General features: G+C 38.6%; 1 protein-coding gene and 1 pseudogene across 27 annotated transcripts in view; one reads left to right on the forward strand and one right to left on the reverse strand.

Moving 5' to 3' along the window:
* Positions 1–24,517, reverse strand: part of LOC128685599 (protein bric-a-brac 1-like) — a 518,998-nt gene that overhangs the window by 276,086 nt on the left and 218,395 nt on the right. The window contains exon 6 of one of the 27 annotated variants that reach the window (XM_070087917.1): positions 13,174–14,061. The exons of the other annotated variants lie outside the window; for them this stretch is intronic. Within the exon in view, the coding sequence (XP_069944018.1) occupies positions 13,825–14,061 (237 nt within the window). The 3' untranslated portion in view covers positions 13,174–13,824. Of the gene's footprint in view, positions 1–13,173; positions 14,062–24,517 lie in introns of those variants that run through there. 27 annotated transcript variants of the gene reach the window in all.
* Positions 18,036–18,154, forward strand: LOC128685864 (5S ribosomal RNA; annotated as a pseudogene).

The following is a 24,517-nucleotide window of genomic DNA, read 5'->3' on the forward strand; positions in this document are numbered from 1 at the left end:
TGTGGAGGTGGAAGAAGGGAAGGAGGGGGCAAAGAAGATTTGAGCAATGTGGATTTTTTGGACTTCTGAGTAGAGGGGCGATTGGTATTAGGTGTCGTACGAGGTCTTGTCGATACTGGGGCTTGTGAGGAAGGACGCGAAGATGTGAGAACAGACTGAGTTGTAGTCGGGACGTCAGAGCCAAGGACAGCAAAAGGATTAGATGCCGTAATGGCTATGGGAGGGGTAACAACAGAGGAGGCTGCAGAAGATGGGACCCCAGAAGTGGGGGGATGTTTGGAAACACGAGAATAAGAAACACGGGGTAGTCTCCCTTGGAGGCGGAGATGAGTAACTGCCATAGCATAAGGGAGACCTTCTGCCTCTTTGAGGCAACGGATTTCACGTTCATTTAAGTAGACCTGGCAACGGCGGGAGTACGAAGGGTGAGCTTCATTACAATTAAGGCAAGATGGAGGTTGACTACAAGATGTATTAGAATGGTCGTCGGCACCACAGACTGGGCATTCGGCCACAGATCTGCAATATTTCGCTGGGTGACCAAAACGCCAGCAATTTCTACATTGTTGCGGTGTAGGTATCACCTTTCGAACTTGTAACCGATGTCCCGCGACATATACAGAGGACGGGAGTTCTCGGCTGTCAAAAGTTAAACGAGTCACATTGCAAGGGTAACGTCTCCGCCCCCGGGCAGGAAGGACATAAGTGTCTACTTTGAGGATTGGGAGACCCTGGAGTTCCAGCTGTTCAAAAATGTCATTGCCACATGACTGGAAATTCTGTTGGACTATGGTATGGGGCAGAATGACAGTACCACTACAAGAATTGAGAGAAAGACGTTTTTCAATAGTGATAGGAGTAGTATCGATATTCGAAAGGAGAGAAAGATCATGAGCTTGGGTAGCATTCTGGACAGTGACGATGCGCGTACCGCTCTTGAGAGCGTGAAATGAAATATCTCTGCCAACATGACGCAGGAGCGCTTTGCCAATACTATGGTCAGAAAGGTAGGCAGAAGAAGAAGTTGGTCTTAAAGTAAAGAATTTAGTCCATTGTGTGGTCCGAAACTGAGCGTGGAGAGGGAGTGCTTGACGTGTCGGTCTTTTCCGAGTAGAATGGGAAGGTAACGAAGGAGCATCATCAGGAGATTGACGTTGGCGTTTAGGAGTAGGACCGGAGTTGGTCCGGCATGAAATGGGCGGGCGATTCGAAAATTGCCGTACCGTAGAGGGAGAAGCTGGAAGCATAGTCAAAGGAGAGCGGAGTTCAGACAAATCGAAGGAGTCAGTCGAAGCTCCGGTACCTGAAGCGGGTGAGGAAACTGCACCAGCAAGAGGTACAGGGGCATCAGGAGTGTCCGAAGAGTGGTCTAAACACAAGGCAGGGTCAGAATGGGGTGCGGTATCAAGAAGGGGCCCGGGGGTAGTGGTTTCATGGACTAGGGCTGCCATGGTTAGGTTACTCCTTTGCTTTTTGTTTTTAAGAAAAAAAAAGAAAGAAGAAAAGAAAATAAAAATAAAAAAAAGAATAAAAAAAGGGGGGAGCGGGGAGGAATAGTTCCCAGGAGGAATGAAAGGGCCGGAAATCTCCCTCCGCACCCAAGAGGACCTCAACACCGCTAGTAGCGCAGATGCAGCATGGAACCCGTGCCATACCCTACCCTTCATGCCAGTAAACCAGCAATCCGGGATAGCAACCTCACATCTGCCGAGCTACCTCGGTGGACAAAAGAGAGGGCGGCCGGATATCCGCCACAAAGCATACCTCCTTCGGCCACCACCCCCGGAATCCGAAAGGTGGCTTCCAGAGATACACCCGTCGCCCAAAAGACACCCAAAGCTATTCCGGGATACCGGAGAGGGATCGGGACATCCCCAGGCAATCCAGAGTCCACGGCAAACTACGCCACCGCCAAGAACCTCAACGGAATGGGATGGACCCCGGTGTCCTTTCCCCTACCTAGGAACTAGCGCGCCTGTGGGAGAAATCCCGAAGGCCAAAAAGAGGAAGGGCAAAAGGGAGGGGTGAGGAGGAGGAGGAGGAATGGAAAAAGGGGAGGATGGGGAGGATGGGATAGGGGAGGGGAGAATGGGGGGTAATTAGGTTCGGTCTGAGGAAGAAGACCGACAGGGCTAATTCCTCAGACCAAGAGCCTCTTCACCACGCCAAGGAGCCCCCCTTGAAGAGGAGTGACTCTCAAGCTGGTCCTAGTGGCATTAAGAAACAGAGTAGTTTAGGTGCTTTACAGGCTCAATGTGAGCCGTAAACGATCTCTGTATTTGTTCCAACTCCGATATTTCTCCTGCTTTGAATGGGGCTGTCAGCACTGAGCAATATTCTAAATGAGGGAGTACTAGCCATTTGAAGAGTGTCATCATCGGCATTATTTCCCTTGTTTTGAAAGTTCTCAATACCCACCCCGTCATCTTCCTGGCTGTCGTGATCTTTGTCTTGTTATAGCCTTTAAAATAAAGGTCTGCTGACATAATTATTCCCGTGTCTTTTACGTGTTCCTTACGTTCTACTTGGTGACCCTCTTGAGTTTTGTATATAGTGTTCCTTTTGAGTTCTTCATTCTTTCAATACCTAAGCAGCTGGAACTTATCACCACTGAACGCCATGTTGTTCTCTGCTGCCCGCTGGAAAACCCTGTTTATGTCTTCCTGTACTTTTTCAGTGTCCTCTACCGTAGTGACTTTCACACTTATTTTAGTGTCATCTGCAATTGATGATACAAAAGTGTGCCAGGTGTTTTTGTCTGTCTCCTATGAGGATCAGAAACAGCAGAGGTGCCAGGACAGTTCCTTGGGGCACTGAGCTTTTGACCTCGCTCATGCTGGATCTTGCCCTGTTCACTACTACTTTTTGTGTTCTGTGTGTTAGGAACCCAAAAATCCACCTGCCTACATTCCCCCGCAATGCTCATGGCCTTCATTTTATGCGCTATCACTTCATGATCGCATTTGTCAATTTTTTTTTTTTTTTAACAAGTCAGCCGTCTCCCAAAAAATCTGTGTAAATCACATCTGCGTTTTGGTCATCTTCTAATGCCTCTGTAATTCGTCATAATGGTTCAGCAGCTGTGACAAGCATGATTGTCCTGCTCTAAAATCATACTGGTTTGGGTTATGTTGGTTGTGCTGGTCTATGAAATTTGTAATCTGCCGCCTCATCACTCTTTCGAAGATTTTTATGATGTGAGAGGTTAGGGCTATTAGCCTGTAATTTTTAGCTAGTGCTCTACTACCTCCCTTATGCAAAAGAGCTATGTCTGCACTCTTTAACCCTTTCAGTGTCCGTGCCATAGATCTACGGCTTTACGTTGAGGGTCCAAACCGTAGAGCTACGTCATGAGCTCAGCTCACTCTGATAAGCTGTGAGCAGCAAATTTGGGCCTAGATATGAGAGAATACATCTATGTGGTATGTGTGCACCACATAAAACAAATCCTGCAGCACACAGTGCATAATGAAAGAAAAAAACTGAGACCATAATTTTCGATTAAAACAACGACTTTGCAGTGTTATTTTTTTTTGCATGTTTTTATAGTTGTATTTGTGATTTCTTGGTCACATTTGATAGAATGGAATATATATTACAGAAATAGAGATGATTTTGATTGATTTTAGTACTGAAAATGGCTTGAAACTGAACTCAAAGTAGCGGAAATGTTAAATTTTTGCCGATGTTCAAGAATGAACACGTCTAATACACGCCAGCTGGTGGGTCTAATAAACATTCACAAATGTGGTGATATTATTTATACAATTATTACAATATTGCATAACAGTAAATCTTCTATTTTTTGGTTTGAATAAAAATTCATTATGTGAATAAAAAGTCAAAATGGAATTCATTTGTAAAGCCTGAAAACATAACTAATGAACAGAGGAAATGTTAGTTTAGTGCCAGGAATGCCCGCAGTGTTTATTCTGGACCCTATTTTGAAATTGGAATATTTTGAACTTTGCATTAAATTGGCCAAATTACTAATTTCCGATCACTTAATTTTGTAGTTGAAACAGTTGACTTAGCGATTTCTTGTGCTCAATCGATAGAACAGAAGTAATACTAGCGAAATAGCTAAGAATTTGGTCGACTGGAATAATGTAAATGGCCTAAAATGGGAGTCAAAGTTGGCAAAATTGCCGATGCGTAAATATCGCTGACACATTAAAATTCGCGAGAGCATAATTTCGTCAAATTTCCATCAAATTTCATACTTTTTGTTTTATTACCTTCAGAAAAAAAATATTGAAATTATTTTTTGAAAATTCTTGGACCCTGGTGCACACTTTGAAATTTGGCCTCTGGACCCTGAAAGGGTTAAGGCCTCTGGTATTTCACCTAGATCTAAGCTCTTTCTCCAAAGAATACTGAGGGCTCGTGCTAGTGGTGCTTTGCACTTCTTTATAAATAGTGCATTCCATGATATAGGGTATAGGGTAGTTCTAAAAGTTGAGTAGGCAGTTTCTAGTACTCAATTGATAGAACAGAAGGCATACTATAGCAAATAAGCTAATATTTGATCAAATTGCTCAATTCAACCAAATTCTTAGCATCAGCATAATTGTTGATGTGCAAATTATGCCCAAACTACAAACTTTGTGCCTAAATAATGCCATAAGTTTTCAATCCAATTTTGTATTATTGTTATCATTACCTCCAGAAAAAAAACTACCATTTTAAAATTTTTTTTTTAAATCATGACTTTGTCAGAACTTTTAATTTTTAGGGTTGCGACAGTGAAAGGTGGAACACATGCGACAGAAAATGCCTGCTATTTTGGTGTGATTAACCCATAAACGGTCCAAACGTATACAGTGGACCCCCGCTTTACGATCAGCTCCCAATGCGACCAATTATGTAAGTGTATTTATGTAAGTGCATTTGTACGTGTATGTTTGGGGGTCTGAAATGGACTAATCTAATACACAATATTCCTTATGGGAACAAATTCGTCCAGTAATGGCACCTGAACATACTTCTGGAATCAAATAATATCGTAAACTGGGGTCCACTGTATGTACGTTTTTTCAACATTTCAAAGATCTTTTTTTTTTCTACATTTGAAAATGTGTAAAAAACTTTGATCTACTTTTGTAGCACTACACATGTGAACGTAGATCTACTTGGACTGTTTACAGGTTAAATCGACCATTTTTAGAACTGGAAACAATGAGAAAAAGTAAGAACTTGTGCATTACAAAATAAAGACAACTGCCTGCCCAAGGAAGTGATCATTACAGCTATAGTTAGTAGAAGTTACCTAATGTTTGGAGTGAAGAAAAAAACAGTTCATAAAAGCTTCAGTTAGTGCTGAGGTAAGAAGGCATGAAGCTTGATCTCATCATAAATGTGTGTGAGAAGGAAGGAGAGTCTTTACAACAGTACATGTTCAGTGCTGGATGAGTTGATTTTTTTTCTTTTCTGAAGCATAATCAACTTCGTAATATTTTCTGGTGGAAGTGTCAGGTAATCGAGTAGCCGCCTCGGCTATGTTCAACTTAGCCCAGTGGGCCCACATTAATCCTCTCCACACTTTTCAAATGTATTAAATAATAACTAACAATGTTAGGTAAATTATGCTGTTTTGATTTTTACTTAGAAAGGCCAGGAATTTTTTTCACAAGTTTTAATATCAGTAATAGGAATAAAATTAAAATTTAAATGTAACATTTGGAATGGGAATAATTTTCACAGATACAATACAGTAGGGCCCTGACTGTTGGAGTTCCAAGTTACGAGGTTTCACAATTATGACATTGGCATTTTGGAACCAATTAATCCCTTCACTGTTACAACCCCCAAAAGTAAAATTGCTCTCAGTGTTCACATTAAAAAACAAATTCTTCTGATATAATAGTGAATCCTTTTCTCTAGACAATGACACCAAAAGTATGATGAAAAGCCTACGGAATTATACTGAAGCAAAGTTAGCGAGCAGGGGACAATTTATGCAATGTCAATTTTGCCCTACATCCCTGGTTTGTTTTATGGTCTTTTAATAGGTCTAATTCAATTATTGAGATGTCATAAACTATGACCAATCATTCTTGGTTATATTTTGTTATCAGAGAAACAGAATAAATCTACTTTTGTGTGCTTATGAATTCAAAATTAAAGGCAAGTGTCATATAGGAGAGGCCTGGCGACATGACTAATGAACCAAGGAAATGTTTTAGTGGTACAGTGGGCCCTCATTTTTCGTAATTAATCTGTTCCAAAGAGTGTGACTATTGTCAAAATTGATGATTTGCGAATCCATTTTCCCCATAAGAAATAATGTAAATCCAATTAATTCGTTCCAGACACTCAGAAGTATCAACAAATTTTTTTTTCTACCTTAAATATAAATTTATATGCACAAAAGAATGAACATTCAACATGACAGTTACTGTTATTGAAGGCTGTTGTTGATGAATGGAAGACAGGGAGGAGGAGAGAGGGAAGAGAGGTTATTGTTTGGAAGGGGAATCCCCCTCAATAAGGACTCTAGGTCACTTCAGGGGTCACTTCCCTAGCTTAAATATAGATTTACATGCAGAAAAGAATGTCAAATAAATGTAAAGCACTAATAAAATGTATAAATGAACATTTAACATCACACTTACCTTTATTGAAGACTCTTGTTGGTGTATGGCAGACGGAGTAGAAGGAGGGGAGGTGAGTTTATTGTTGGAGAATATGACACTAATATCAACTCTACGGCTTATTTATCTATCACAATTCAACTAATATAACATAATAAATAATATTAATAACATAGAAACATGGAATATACTCTAGAATGAATAAAGTAAGCCATTATGTATGTCACAAGATGTGTTCTGTTGTTGTTGTAATGAAGTTGGTAGAATTACCGACAATATGCAAAGTAAAAGGACCTAAGTGCAACTAATGTGACATTTTATTGTGGCAACATTACGCTCTCCAGGAGCTTTGTCAAGCCGTTAACAGCTTGACAAAGCTCCTGGAGAGCGTACCGTTGCCGCAATAAAATGTCACATTAGATGCACTTGTGTCCTTTTACTTTACATTCTGTTGTTGTTGTTGGGTGTATAAGGGCCAGTGAGAGCATAAGCCGTCCATAATGGTCGTGAAGCAGCAGCTGAGGTGGCGGTGTTTTCTGTAGCCCTATATAACTCCAACAACATTGGAGGAGTTAGTAGAATCGATGAATCACTGAAGAAGGCACCCTCTACCACCATCACAACTACTACCACCATGACAACCACTACCACCCTCTACCACCATCACTACCACCCTCTACTACTATCACAACCACTAACACCCTCTACTATTATCACAACCACTAACACCCTCTACTATTATCACAACTGCTACCACCATCTCTACCACCTTCTACCACCATCACTACCACCCTCTACCACCATCATAACCACTACCACCCTCTACCACCATCATAACCACTACCACCATCACTACCACCATCACTACCACCCTCTACCATTATCAAAACTGCTTTTGTATTTTTTTACAAACTTTTTCTTAAATTATATGTGTTTCTCACAGTCTTTACCAAAGGGTTGGCACTAGAAGCTTTTTTTGGCACCATGTGACTTCTTTAGCAGTTGCAAGCACTAAAACGAATGGAATACAGTGGACCCTCACATAAGGATATTAATTGGTACCCGAGAACGAATATTGTTAAGCAAGTTTTTTAACATTATCCGAGGGAAAATGTTAAGAGTTGAAAGTATCGTTATCGAATTTAATGTTATGTGATGCCAACGTTATGCGAGGGTCCACTGTATTATGAACTGTATCGTATGAACTCGTGGGATCATCCTCACTCACTGATAAACAATGGCATACTGGCTGGGAATGGAGTGTGAGGTGGCTCGGGGCTGTGTATACATGTCCCAGACGAACGGCTATTTGCGAGTCAAACAACAATTCACGAGTCAATGTTTTGATGAAAAAATGTTACGATTTCCGAAAATTACGACTTTCGAGCCTTACAAAAAACGAGGGTCCACTGTACCTTGACTTACGAGTTTAATTTTTTCTGTGACCCAACTCGTAACTCAATTTGCTTGTATATCAGATCAATTTCCCACATTGAAATTAATTGAAATGTCATTAATCTGTTCCAGCCCCCCCCCAAAAACCACCCCAATTTGTAGACCTAATGTAGGGTGAGAGGTGACTAGTATTTATTGTAGCAAATACAATGCATATACAGTACACTCATTACTTACCTTAATATATTTGTAGTTTTAATGTAGGGTGAGAGATGAGTACAGTGGACCCCCGCCTTACGAACGCATCACGTTATGTTAAATCCGCCATACGAAGCATTTCAACGCAAAAATTTTGCCTCGCCTCACGATAAAAAACTCGCCTTATGTGATTTGTCCAGGACGCGTCCCACGTGTGGCCTCAGCACCAGTGTTTAAAGCCAGCCAGTGCGGTCGCATCTACGCATACATTCGGTACATTTCACATTATCGCAGTATTTTTAGTGCTTGTAACTGCAAAATAAGTCACCATGGACCCCAAGAAAGCTTCTAGTGCCATCCCTGTGTTAAAAAGGGCGAGAATTTGTATGAAATTGAAAAAAGAGAGATTAAGGAAATGTGTGCAAAGTGGGTTGAACTGCAAACCTTTACGGATGAAAATCACCCTGACACAGCTACTGCAAGCCGTGTTGGCAACCTGTATAATGACAATGTTATGACCCATTTTAGGAAAGTCTTAAAGGAATGGGAGGTACAGAGCTCTATGGACAGATTTGTTGTGCAACAGAGGTCCAGTGACTCTCAAGCTGGTCCTAGTGGCATTAAAAGAAGAAGGGAAGTAACCCCGGAAAAGGACTTGCTACCTCAAGTCCTAATGGAAGGGGATTCCCCTTCTAAACAATAGCTTCCACACTCTCCCCTCCTCCCATCCCATCAATCATCACCAGATCTTCAATAAAGGTAAGTGTCATGTATTCTATTCTCAGTAGAGTAGTAATTGTGCATGTCTTCTTCAGTTTGTGTATATTAAAATTAATATTTCATGTGGTAAAAATTTTGTTTTTTTCATACTTTGGGGTGTCAGGAACGGATTAATTTGATGTCCATTATTTCTTATGGGGAAAATTAATTCGGCTAACGATAATTTTGGCTTACAATGAGCTCTCAGGAACAGATTAATATCGAAAGGCGGGGGTCCACTGTATTATACAAAGAGGAAGAAGAACAAAGAATGGAAGAAGTACAGAAGAAGTTCACAGTAGAGGGGTTGGCTGGTGTGTTCATCTGTGAGTTTACATCCTTGGTGTCTCTTTCGGTAGCTTAATTAAGAAATGATTATACTCAGTGAACAATGTATGCCAATAGTGACAATAATTTATAAATATAATGATAATAATAATTAATAATAATAATAATCGCTTTGGAATGCTTTAAATATCAGCTACCAAACCTAAACGAAATACTTATGGCATTGAAGGCACTCCAGGGAGATTATATTTTATTATTATACCTGAAGTTCGCTCGCAACTCAAAGCAAAAAAATCAAGCAAGCCACGGCTCGTAACTCGGAAAACTCATAAACTGGGGTACTCGTAAGTCAAGATACCACTGTATTTTTTAGTATTTTTTTAAATTTTGTGTAAAATTAGCCAAATTATTGACTTCTGTGCACTTTACAGGGTAGTTGCAATAGTTGAAGAGGCGGTTTCATATGCTCAATTGATAGAATGGAAGGTAAAGTAGTGAAATAGCTAAGAATTTGGTCAAATGTAACTGGCTTAAAATAAGACTCAAATTGGGTGAAATTGCTGATGCATAAATTGTCCAGACCGCTAACTTTGAGCCTGTGTAATTCCATGAGTTTTCCCTTCAAATTTTGTATTGATGGTGTTGCCTTCAGAAAAAGATGTTCTACCATTTCAGACAACTTAGAAAAAGCAAAAAGGTGGACACAGAGCAATATTAATTTCAAGAGTCTGGACAATGTATGGGTTAATTATGTAAAGACTAGATATTTCAAATATAATGTAAAAATACAGCCTAAATCATTTTAGACAATTCTGCACCAAACCTTTCCAAACATCAAGAAACATCTATAGCCACAAAACTGTAACAATGGTAACAATAGAAAAAATTGTGCATTTTCATTTTCATTTTATTGTACAACAAATCTTAACTTTGGTGTTGTTGGAAATGTAATCTTGTTTTATTCACATGATCTTTGCTTCATGTATCACAATTTTGTGTTACACACTGATTCTTGGGAAGATTTATCCTCTCTTTCCATGGTGTGACAGTTTACTGTACAGAAATAATTCTCACTACCCATTTGATGTTATTTGATTTTTTTTTTTTTTTTTTTTTCAACAAGTCGGTCGTCTCCCACCGAGGCAGGGTGACCCCAAAAAAAAGAAAGAAAATCCCCAAAAAGAAAATACTTTCATCATCATTCAACACTTTCACCACACTCACACATTATCACTGCTTTTGCAGAGGTGCTCAGAATATAACAGTTTAGAAGCATATACGTATAGAGATACACAACATATCCCTCCAAACTGCCAATATCCCAAACCCCTCCTTTAAAGTGCAGGCATTGTACTTCCCATTTCCAGGACTCAAGTCCGACTATATGAAAATAACCGGTTTCCCTGAATCCCTTCACTAAATATTACCCTGCTCACACTCCAACAGATCGTCAGGTCCCAAGTATCATTCGTCTCCATTCACTCCTATCTAACACGCTCATGCACGCTTGCTGGAAGTCCAAGCCCCTCACCCACAAAACCTCCTTTACCCCCTCTTTCCAACCCTTTCGAGGACGACCCCTACCCCTCTTTCCTTCCCCTATAGATTTATATGCTTTCCATGTCATTCTACTTTGATCCATTCACTCTAAATGACCAAACCACCTCAACAACCCCTCTTCTGCCCTCTGACTAATGCTTTTATTAACTCCACACCTTCTCCTAATTTCCACACTCCGAATTTTCTGCATAATATTTACACCACACATTGCCCTTAGACAGGACATCTCCACTGCCTCCAACCGTCTCCTCGCTGCTGCATTTACCACCCAAGCTTCACATCCATATAAGAGTGTTGGTACTACTATACTTTCATACATTCCCTTCTTTGCCTCCATAGATAACGTTTTTTGACTCCATATATACCTCAACGCACCACTCACCTTTTTTCCCTCATCAATTCTATGATTAACCTCATCCTTCATAAATCCATCCGCCGACACGTCAACTCCCAAGTATCTGAAAACATTCACTTCTTCCATACTCCTCCTCCCCAATTTGATATCCAATTTTTCTTTATCTAAATCATTTGATACCCTCATCACCTTACTCTTTTGTATGTTCACTTTCAACTTTCTACCTTTACACACATTCTCAAACTCATCCACTAACCTTTGCAATTTTTCTTTAGAATCTCCCATAAGAACAGTATCATCAGCAAAAAGTAACTGTGTCAATTCCCATTTTAAATTTGATTCCCCATAATTTAATCCCACCCCTCTCCCGAACACCCTAGCATTTACTTCTTTTACAACCCCATCTATAAATATATTAAACAACCATGGTGACATTACACATCCCTGTCTAAGACCTACTTTTACCGGGAAGTATTCTCCCTCTCTTCTACACACCCTAACCTGAGCCTCACTATCCTCATAAAAGCTCTTTACAGCATTTAGTAACTTACCACCTATTCCATATACTTGCAACATCTGCCACATTGCTCCTCTATCCACTCTATCATATGCCTTTTCTAAATCCATAAATGCAATAAAAACTTCCCTACCTTTATCTAAATACTGTTCACATATATGCTTCAATGTAAACACTTGATCTACACATCCCCTACCCACTCTGAAACCTCCTTGCTCGTCCGCAATTCTACATTCTGTCTTACCTCTAATTCTTTCAATTATAACCCTACCATATACTTTTCCTGGTATACTCAATAAACTTATTCCTCTATAATTTTTACAATCTCTTTTGTCCCCTTTCCCTTTATATAAAGGGACTATACATGCTCTCCGCCAATCCCTAGGTACCTTCCCCTCTTTCATACATTTATTAAACAAAAGTACCAACCACTCCAACACTATATCCCCCCCTGCTTTTAACATTTCTGTCATGATCCCATCAGTTCCAGCTGCTTTACCCCCTTTCATTCTACGTAATGCCTCACGTACCTCCACCACACTTACATTCTGCTCTTCTTCACTCCTAAAAAATGGTATACCTCCCTGGCCAGTGCATGAAATTACCGCCTCCCTTTCTTCCTTAACATTTAAAAGTTCCTCAAAATATTCTCGCCATCTACCTAATACCTCCCTCTCCCCATCTACTAACTCCCCTACTCTGTTTTTAACTGACAAATCCATGCTTTCCCTAGGCTTTCTTAACTTGTTTAACTCCCTCCAAAATTTTTTATCATTTTCATTAAAATTTCTTGACAGTGCCTCTCCCACTCTTTCATCTGCTCTCCTTTTGCACTCTCTCACCACTCTCTTCACCTTTCTTTTACTCTCCATATACTCTGCTCTTCTTATAACACTTCTGCTTTGTAAAAACCTCTCGTAAGCTACCTTTTTCTCTTTTATCACACCCTTTACTTCATCATTCCACCAATCACTCCTCTTTCCTCCTGCCCCCACCCTCCTATAACCACAAACTTCTGCCCCACATTCTAATACTGCATTTTTAAAACTATTCCAACCCTCTTCAACCCCTCCACTACTCATCTTTGCACTAGCCCACCTTTCTGCCAATAGTCGCTTATATCTCGCCCGAACTTCCTCCTCCCTTAGTTTATACACTTTCACCTCCCTCTTACTTGTTGTTGCCACCTTCCTCTTTTCCCATCTACCTCTTACTCTAACTGTAGCTACAACTAAATAATGATCCGATATATCAGTTGCCCCTCTATAAACATGTACATCCTGGAGCCTACCCATCAACCTTTTATCCACCAATACATAATCTAACAAACTACTTTCATTACGTGCTACATCATACCTTGTATATTTATCCTCTTTTTCATAAAATATGTATTACTTATTACCAAATTTCTTTCTACACATAGCTCAATTAAAGGCTCCCCATTTACATTTACCCCTGGCACCCCAAAATTACCTACTACTCCCTCCATAACATTTTTACCCACTTTAGCATTGAAATCCCCAACCACCATTACTCTCACACTTGATTCAAAACTCCCCACGCATTCACTCAACATTTCCCAGAATCTCTCTCTCTCCTCTACACTTCTCTCTTCTCCAGGTGCATACACGCTTACTATAACCCACTTTTCACATCCAATCTTTATTTTACTCCACATAATCTTTGATAATAACCTCATGATTTTTTTACAATTTTCATAAATTTTTTTGTGTATTATAAAAACAAAGAATGATGAGACTAAAGGCAAAGGTTTTCATTAAATCATAAAGTAATTTCTTTCAAATAAACTCATACATACATATACACACATACGTTCGCAAACACTATCAACAAAAAAATCAAGAGTGTAATAAAGAAACAAATATTTTCCTAACTGCACTATACTGAATTGTATATACTTCATTAAAACTTTCCTAGCTGGAGCTGCAATTTACTTTAAACTGAAATAATATAGCAAATTAGCTAACCATGTTTTACTTAAGTATCAAGCATTACCCATTAGCAAGTACTGTAACCAAAAATATTAACATGTAGATGGAAAAAAAAAACTGAATAGAGATTAACGATTAAAATTCATAAGACTATCCCCAAAGATGAGGGCAGTATGTCAACATAATTTTGAAATTTTAATATTTTCCTCAAATTTTTGAGTTGACTCTATGCCTAGTTCTCTCATGATTACGTAAGACATCCTTGCGGTTGCTGCGAAATGAGCATAGAGTGCAGGAGAAGGGCCTTTCCCCTGTATGTGTCCGCACATGCCGCGCGAAGTCCCGAGAAGTCTTGAACGTGGCTCGCCAGCAGTATGGGCAGGTCAGTACTCGTGATCTACCATCTTTCCCAGAGACTGATGCATGTGCCTCCACCTCCAACTCCTACGGACGAGTAGGGACATAATTTTGACCACGCTATACTCAAAATGTCAACCCCCAACTAAAAACTAAAAACATAAAACGTCTGACCTTTGGTTTGTAACTCACTGGCCTCACTTGTTTTTAAATTTCAAGTAGATACTGTATACCATTTCACAGCATTTTAAAAACAAAAGCAAAAGCTACCATTAACTAAAAAAAAAAACTGATTATGAACTTAAAATAATGCATTCTGATTTAATAGTAGTAGTGCAACTTCGATAAGCACGCTTAGGCAAGCTCAAACACACAGATTGTTAATTACACTCTTACCTCCTTTTGTTTCCCATAAGTGTAAGGGCAATATGGCATCATATAATCAAGATTTAATAAGTAATGTAATGTTGAAGGTCAAAAACACTTTTGTTTCTTCAAGGAACAAAATACATGAACTAATGGACATACAGGTATGTTGATGATGTACATCAACTAACAAGTACATCGGCTAACAAACACATGTATAGTAGTCATAGAAAATTTGACCAACAATGGTAATGTTTCGTCTGTTATTGGGATAATTTTAAAATACGTATCTTGAAATTATTCATAATAAAATTTAAATCAACTTGCAGTGCTTAACCATCCCAACTATTGTTGTCTTATGCAAGAAGGAATAGTAATCTAAATACTTGCAGTGTGGTCATAGGGTCAGGGTGTCCTGTTGTCAATCTTGCCAGATAATCTTTTGCTGCTTTCAAATGTACATACCAGCATTACCTATAGTTCTAAACATCAACTTGATTGTTAGAATGTCTCAGATCCCAGATGTTTAAGCAGTGCACAACTTAGGAGGTCAAGTGATACAAGATAAAAAAAAAAAAATAATGACCTTGGGTTCCATGATATAACTAGCACAGTTTTTGATAAGTCAACAAAATTTTTGGTAATGTGTGAAAGGAAATTATCTTCCGTTTCCCTGAGCTACTACTGCATAACAATTACTATATGTTTGTAATTTGTTATTTTCCTACACAAGCAAAGTGGTGTTGATTTTAAAAGGTCATCTTTTTGTTTTTCACACTTTTTCCCTTTTGTCTTGAAAATACTACATGCATTCCAAAGAAAATGCTTCACCTTCTGTACTGTATGTATACATATCAGCAATTATGTACAGTACCACTTTTGAATAGGCACCTACTTGCCTGAGCTTATCCCATCCTTTTATCAATCTACTAGAAACACTATGATTTTCATAAATAATAATAAGAAATAAAGTTTGAAATGCCCTATCCACCCATGAAAATGAGCAAGAAGATATATCTTCTGCCAGAGGAAAATATCATGTTTTATGTACGGTACAATACTAGATTGCCTCTTAATGAGTAAGGTGTAATAAGTGTAATTCTCTGATTAATGCATACAGCACCCATTCTTTTGCCTGGGGTTAACGAAAAACCACCTAAAATCAATAAGAGCACAACAAAAAGCCGCAGTGCGAATGATCACGCAATCCACTGCTAGACAACACACCCCACTCTTCAAAGACCTAAACCTACTCACTATACAAAACATTCACTCGTACTATTGTGCAACCTACATTTACAGAACAATCAATTCTAATGTAAATCCCAACCTGAAATGCTTTCTTGACAGTTGCAACAGAACCCATGGACACAACACTAGGCACAAAAACCTCTATGACATTCCCCATTGTCAGGCTAAATCTTTTCAAAAACTCATTGTACATAAAAGGGCCCAAAATCTGGAACTCTCTGCCAGAAATCTCCAGACCCACTGGCTCATCTAGCATTTTCAAAACTACAGTTAAAAAACACGTTATCTTCTTAACCTATCCCAGCCCATCATAAATACATAAGTAAAAACTATACATGCATTTGCTCAATATCATGAACATAGATAAAACTATCTCATCAATATAATCAATTTATACTTACTCTCAATATCTGTATTCATCTCAAATGTTAATCACTGCATTGTGGCCACCTAAGGTTAATAATCAAAATTGTACATCTTCTCTACAAGATTTTTTAAAGCCATATAGCATGACCTAATAGAATACTTAATTCTCTTGTATTCATTATAACTCATCTAGTGACCGCATGTACTATTATTGCCTTATTAATCTTAAATTAATCTATAATCTGCCTGAAATGCTCTGCATATAAAGGGGCTTATGGAATGTACACTCAATTATTATATTCCTTTGTATAAACATGGATCATGTCAAAATAAAATATTATTATTATATATTTTTATGTGTTTTTCGCTCCTATAAGTTATTTTAGTGTGAAGATTTGGTACTTAGCTTGTATAGGTCATTTTAATGAGTACTCTGAGGTATTTCCAATACTGTATAGTCAAGTCACATTGTCACATTTTCAAAGTCAAGGATTAACCAGCAGCAATACAAAAACCATCATACACACAACTCCAAGGACCCCCCTCCCCCCCTTCAAAAAAAAAAAGAGGAATATACAATACTGTATTAGTTACCACTAGTTGCAAAGATAAATCCTCTTACCAATAAATCACAGTGACTACATCATGATATACGAAACACTGTGCAGCAGAAAAGAATAAGTGCCAAATTCAAAGAATGGAGAACAATGCATGTGTACTGGAGATTGGAACTACGAAGCTTGTGTTATGGGATTCTGAGCTTAACTTACAGATGTAGAAGACAATATCTACATATTTCCACAAACAGATGAAACAAGGAACTGATTCCTTCAGTAACCCAAATTTTGGTCATGATAATTCTTATTTTCTGCTGCACATCTCGTACGATACACCAGATGGTCTTCTATACTGTATAACTGAAGCATCATATGAGAGTGAAGAATATGTAAACTCTTCTGCATAAAATTGTATCATAAAGTAAGGAAAACTTTAATTTTTAATAAATGCTGCCACCACATGGCTGCCTCACTCACACATCTTTCTGATCTTTACACACTTTCTTCAGTCACACATTTATTCTCACTCACTAGAATGCACAACAATGGTAGAATTACATCATGAGTCTAAATGTTTCCATTCGATCTAAAATTCAAGTGTACTGTGGTACAGATGAAATATAATTGTTGGTTATAGAATTTGCCAGCCATTTGTAACCTACCACTCATATATCAAGTTCAAGTGTGTCAATGCTTTCTTTCCTCTCCAATTACAGATTAACTTCACCTAAGAAATTACTGGATCTGGGTTCATGTTACAGAAAAGTTTAATTTTTTTCTTACAGTTTTGTTTGCTGAAGATAATTTGCATTCAACTCTCAAGTAGTCAGTTCACCATAGTAAAGTTCTGTCTTAATATTTGAAAAGACAAAAGGTAGTTTTTTCCAGTACAATTATCTCACCTTTATTAAAAGTTGGAAAGATATGATATAAAATACCAACACAATGAATACATAAATGCAGTATAATGTGATCGTTTATTGATAACATTTTGTCCATACAGTGAGCTTTATCAAGTCACAGATTTGTTAGTGACTTGATAAAGTCCATTGTGCTGGCAAAACACTGTCAATAAAGGAATACATTTTACTTCATCTGAAGAGTACAGGAGAGTACAGTAATCTAAATTATGGAGAACAAGTGTATTGACAAGGACCATCGTTAGCATGGTTCCCTTGTTTTAGAAGTTCATATCCTTCACCTTATATTTCTGTGTTTAACTACATTTACTTTGTTGTATTTCTTCTGACAAGTAACAGTGCCCAGAAAAAAAATTACTGACACCATAGAAATCATCAACATTCAACCATTTAACATGCAAAATAATAATAATAAAAGGAGAAATGAAAAAAAAGGACAGAACACTTATTTTATTCTTGTCACCTAATGTTCGTTCATTCCACCTTTAGCATTAATAACTTGATTAATTCTTGAAGGCATATTATCAGAGATTCTTGAAATAATTCCTGTATTATAATCCAATATTCTCCTCTTGCCAGGATCAAAACAGAAGTTCTCTCTTCCAATGGCCATACCATGTTGAATGCACCACTTCTCGCCTGATCAGCAAAGTTAAGCAACTTTGAATTTGGTTAGTATTTGGATGGATGATTACCTGGAAACACCAAATGCTGTTGGTATTGATTTTTCATCCAATTCTCTCCCTGTACTTCTTCCAGCTTTCCTTCAATTCCCATTTTATTTGTATTGTAATCTAAGAAACTTTTTGTATCTTCGTCTTTGTTCAATTACTACACAAAACTGAAGATCACCGATTCAATTTAAATATGTAATTTTTTTGTAATTGACCATTTGTCATTAGCCATTTTTCTTATTGTATGTATGAATGTAGTTAACTGCATAAGAAGTTCTACTTAATAGTCTGTCTAGCTCTTAACCCTTAAACTGCCCAAACGTAGATCTACGTTTGTTCGCGTAGTGCTCCGAACGCAGATCTACGTTTTTTTACATTCTCTCTTCTGGAGAAAATTAAGGTCAGAGTGCTAGGCGCACAAACGTAAATCTACGTTTGGGCAGTTTAAGGGTTAAGTAACATACACTGCTCGTCACAGCATTATGCCAGGTGAGCACCCCGGCATAATGCTGTGATGAAAATCAAAGGCCTACCATACAGGGGGATTCTTTTTTTGTCAGTGTATTCTGCTGGGTAGCAGCAATTAGCCTGCTGCCTACTTCCACACTTCACAGTGACTTCTCATTGCTCACATGGCTGCCGTGGTGAGACTGTTGTCTCTCATCTGCCTCATCTTTTGTCCAGTGTTCCCTTTGGGTTTGGGGTTATATATCTTTGATTATGGGTGAAAGAAGTCTTTAACACCTGCAACTATAGCTCAAATCATAGGGCTTCATAAAGCTGGGCACCAGACGAAAGAAACAGTGAAGAATGTTGGTGTGAGTGAGTGTTCAGTAAGGAATTGGGTGCAGCATTTCAAGGCTGATGGTGTCGAGTTACTGTCTGCCAAACCTCAGCCTGGCCCCTTGAAGAAGAAAGACATCTGTTCATACTTTAACTGTGTTAAAGAAGCAGTTAGAGAGTACACCTAAGATAAATGCTAACCTGCTGTACAAGCAAGGCCTTCCTGTATAGGCTGTCAAACAATCCAAGAGATCCAAAATAGCAGACCAGAGTGCACAAAAGTGCAGCCTCCTACAGCAATGTGTGTGAGCTTCCTGATGTACAATCATCCTCAGTACCACTCTTCATAGGTTGTTTAGTGCAAGAGAAAATGACATAACATTGTAATTTAGTAAAGTTTCTGGTGGTGTTGGCTTGACAATTTCTTTTGTGGACACACTATACAGATCTTTTACCTTCTGATCTCTAGCCATTTCCTAATCCGTTTTTTATCCTGTATTGTGCTATTTCAGCACTCTTCATTTATTCCATTTCAATACAGTTTGAATTTGTCACTAGCAACAACATATTTTTTGGTTGCCCAAAGGATGATTTTCTATTGAACATTTTCTACTGAGTTAACTTTCAACATTTTTTTGTATCATCCTCAAATGACAAGAAACTTTGGTGTGTGTTTCATGTTTGAAATGAGTCCACAAAAGAATAAAGGTGATAGTACAGTGCCCTACACATGTAGAACTGATTGCATACAGTGAATGTACAGTGGAACCTTGGCACTCAAACTTTTTGGTTGGCTGCTATCACTAACCCTCTTAGGCCCCATGGTGACTTATTTACACAAATATGTAATATAAAACACCAAAATATGCAAAGAAATGTGAAACAGTTTACAGCGAAGTTCTGCTAGGTCGCGTTTGTTTAGTTGAGTGCCAAGCATACGGTCGACTACCAAGCGATTTGTTTACCAAAGCGTCTGAATACTGAATTACTTGAGTACGGAGCTGTTCGAGTACAGAGGTTCCACTGTATATCACACATACAGGTTTAATTATAGAAACTGTTTATCGGATAGCAGCTAATTTGCTTAGAGAGAACCTACAAAAAGTAAAAGTAGTCTGCAGTCTGTACTACAGTAAAATTGCAAATATCCAAACACCATATTTATAAAATTGTTCTAAAATTCCCCTCCTCATATGCAGTAAACTCCAGCAACTAAAAGAGAAAATGGTTCCAAAACTTTTATAATATTCTTCCAACTACAGACAAGTGCCAGTGATAGGCAGACAGCTGTTTTTTTTGTTTTGTTTTGTTCTGCTGTGCCAAAGTTGCTTGTGTTGAACATGTACAATATTAGATCTGTGGACCCTTCGTAAATTTTTTTGTCTTTCAAGCCGCTTTCACTGCAATGCAGCCTCAGAATGGTTTCTGGATAGGAAAAGTAGCAAGCTCTGCTTAATACTAAGAAGAAAGTGGATACACTATATTAATGCATGTATAGAGTGGTGAGTCTTAAGAATATAATGAGAAAATATAATATTGGTGCATAAACTGCACATAATCAAGGACTGATAAATTATTTAAGTTCTATAAATACAACTACCATATATCATGCACATTTTATACATAATGTTATATTGGTGCATAAATATATTGTATATCAAATCCTAAATTTGCCAAGTTAGATGAGGTTTTATATGACGGGTTAATCTGAGATAGTGAAAATGTGTTTAAAAGTGGTAAGAGAATGCAAGAAAGTAACGCTCTGTCACAATGAAACTGGGATTAAACAATATTGTAACTTCTTAACTGGTTGGTAACATAATTACAAGCTCTACCTGGTATGGAACCAGATAAACTGCAATCACTGGTGGAAACATGCTGACTGATGACGACATAGTGGAAATTTTACAGTGTTTTTAAAGTCTGGCATAAAGAACACCATGAGGCCATCAGATTTGATCCAAGGCAGGGAAGGGTACCTCCAATTCCTTGAATCAAGAACCCTTCACCAGCCTGAAGGCACCTCTATACAGCTAAATATACAACCCATTCATATATTCTACCGTATTATTCACTGTACAGCACAACTTTGTTACCCTGAACAGTCACACTATTCGACTTAAAACTGTTCCTACAAAAGGATGCAAGAAGTGTAAAATTTGCCTGGCACTGAGATCAAACCACCATTCAGCAACATACACAATAAAACAATTAACACGTCCATGTATACTTTCTGTATACATGCACAAATGAAAAGCCAATCAATTAGCAATCACGAAAAACTTTTAGGGCTACAATAAATGATGTCATAAAAAAATTACAATCTCCCACATGTGAAAAAATTAATTGCATGATATGAAAGGAATCAATATAAATTTAATCAAGGTTTCTAAGGATACCCTGGTGATTATAATGACTTTGATTCAAGTGTAAAGGCCTCAACCAAGGGAAGATAATTAAATATACAATTTGGTGGCATGCCACAAGTTGCACACAGAGAACAGGTTTGCCCATAAGCACGGCATCAGGGGTGAGATGTGTGTCATATTATCAATTTTCTCATCCTTGCAAGTTGCAACAGAGCCCATAAAATACATTAAATATCTCTGATATTTCATACATGTGACTGACTCCGTGTTGAAGCACTGCAAATAAAAAATCCCCAAAACTATAATTGCCTACTCAAAGAGATTAAATACAAAAAATGTACAATTTTGTAAAAAGTTTGCTCACTAAAGCCTCTTCTTCCTGGACATTCTATTTTTTTATGACTCAATATTATAGATATAAAATTATTACTATTATTACAGTCAGAGAAAGAGCTAAACCCATAAGGGTCATTCAGCACTGCATAGCAGAGGGGAAGAAGTGTAGGTGATGAGGGAAGAACATGAATTGGGTGACAATCTTCACGATTCAGTAAAAAAAACTTGTGTTCATCATGTTATCAACTGACTTTATAATTTTACGATGTCAACAAAATAGGAAAGCAGGATTTTTAACTTAGGAGAAAAGAGACATGAAAACTGCTCCTCTAGGTGAATTTTCATAGCAAGATTGATAAAGTAACATATGTAGCCAATCATGCAGCTTGTGGTTTTGTTCAATCCCTAAACAACAATGTTAATGAAAACTTTTCAAGCCACTAGAAATAATTACCAAAATTTGTGTATCTCTGAAAAAATTTAAACATGCTCTGAAAAATGACCTGAAATGGGAGACTATTAGTGATATTTGTACAGCTAATGCACAAGCCATGATCGACTATCAATATGATGTGTTTCAACAGATGGTATAGAAGATTTCTCCACAAGCTGTTAAAATTCATTATATGATCTGCTATTACGTGTTAACTTCAGACATTACCTGGAAATTTAAATAATCTTGTAGGCAGTTGTAAAAGCAGCCAGTTTCATGAAAGTTAATACAGAGGTACCTCGGGATATGAACTTATTTCGTTCCAGAAGGCTGCTCGAGTGCCGATACCAAATGAATTTGTTCCCACAAGGAATAATGTAAATTAGATTAATCCATTTCAGACCCCCAAAAATACACTTACAAAAGCACTTACATAACTGCTTGAGTTTTGAGCTGTTCGTATCCTGAGATACCACTGTACAAGCGTTTGTTTGTAAATTTGTAATAAATTGTATTTCTTGGGGAAAAAATTATTGAATGCTTCAAGAAAAGGCAAAGTTTTTGATCTGGAATGACACAAAAATACAGTATAGCAAAACCTCACTTTAACCCCTTAACTGTGGAAAGCCCTGACATTAACCCTTTGACTGTCGCGGTCGTATATGTACGTCATGGGAGATACCGTGTTTGACGTATCTATACGCATAAATTCTAGCGGCTTCAAATCAAGCGGGAGAGGGCTGGTAGGCCTACACGAGAGAGAATGGGTCTCAGTGGTCGGTGTGCACCCTGTGAAAAAAATCTGGGACTCAGCGGTGCATTGTGGGAACGCCATCTTGGTAGTCCATTTTCACCATGCCTCGCGGTAAGAAGTTCCTCACTCCTCGGCGGATTGGAGGTCTTTTGTTCCCAAGTGATAGCTCAAACAGTGATGATAGTGTCAGTGAAAGTGAATTCCCTGGTTTTGAAGCGGGTGTGACCGAGAAAATTACCCAGGATAACATAATTAGTGATGAAAACCCAGATGACCCACAACCATCCACCTCTGGTGCTAGGCCGGCTCGTTCATATTCACCTGTACCAGGACGAAAGAGGAAACTATTTGCCCGTGTACAAGACTCAGATGTGAGCAGTGCAAGTGATAGTGATAGTGATTTCAAGGTTATTGAAAGCACTTCTAGTTGTGACAGTGAGGGTGAATATTCCCCAGTGAAACGGCAGTATATACGACGTCGCATGCGGTCTGGTAGTGTGCCATATGCTCTTCCAAGAGGAAGGAGTACATCTCGGAGCACATCCCGTGGCCCTACACCACGTCCTGATAGTGAAGATGATGATATTGTTACGATGGGTATAAATGATGTGAGTGAGGCAGCAGGCGGTGGTGGTGATAGTGACGGTGCCATGAGTCATGTGACACCAGCAGCGGGCCACGCTAGTGCCCGCGCTGCTGACTCTGCACAACTACAACCTGCTTCGGCCGACCCCACACTCTCACAACCACAACCACAACCACAACCTGCACAACCACAACAACATTACAATATCCAGAACGCACCAGCTGACCGCATCTGGGATTGGCATCAAGATGACGAGTTTGTTCCCAATCCCCATGACTTTGATGGAGGACAAAGTGGAATACGGCCATCATGTACACTTGGGAACAATCCCACTGAACTGGAATGCTTTCAGTTGTTCTTCGATGAACCCCTGATGGACATTATTGTCAGGGAAAGCAATACATACTATGAGTACACCATGGCAAACACTATGCTTTCACCAAGATCACGCCTACACCAGTGGAAGGACACAACTGTGGCAGAGATGTATCTGTTCTTTGCCACAATAATGCTTATGCCACATGTGTATAAGCATAGTGTCAGCACATACTGGGCGACAGACCACCTGATTTCAACCCCTGCTTTCAGTGACATTATACCAGTGAATAGATTTGTGTTACTGTTACGTATGTTACACTTTTCAGACAAAACCAGGCCTGACAGAAGCGACAGGTTATATAAGATCAGAAGTGTGTTTATGTACCTGAAACAAAAGTGCTGTATGTATTTTTATCCCTTCAGGAAGCTTGTTATTGACGAGTCTTTGATTTTGTTCAAAGGAAGACTCTCATTCAAGCAGTATATACCAAGCAAGAGGAAACGCTTTGGTATAAAGTTATTTGTTCTGTGTGATTGCAAAACTGGTCTGGTTTTGGATATAATTGTGTACACTGGCGGTAAAACAATGGAAGATACCAGGAAGTTACTGGGTATCTTTGGTGATGTGGTTAGAACAATGATGGAGCCATATCTTGGTAAGGGGCATATTTTATATACTGACAACTGGTACACAAGCCCTATACTCAGTGATTTCTTGCGAGTGAACATGACAGATGTGTGTGGCACAGTGCGTAGAAATCGTAAACACATGCCTAGGTTCGAAGCTGGCAGTCGTAGAGGTGAAGTGCAGGTGTTTGCTGCCAATGACA

This window comes from Cherax quadricarinatus, chromosome 23, assembly GCF_038502225.1.
Source record: "Cherax quadricarinatus isolate ZL_2023a chromosome 23, ASM3850222v1, whole genome shotgun sequence".
NCBI lineage: Eukaryota > Metazoa > Arthropoda > Malacostraca > Decapoda > Parastacidae > Cherax > Cherax quadricarinatus.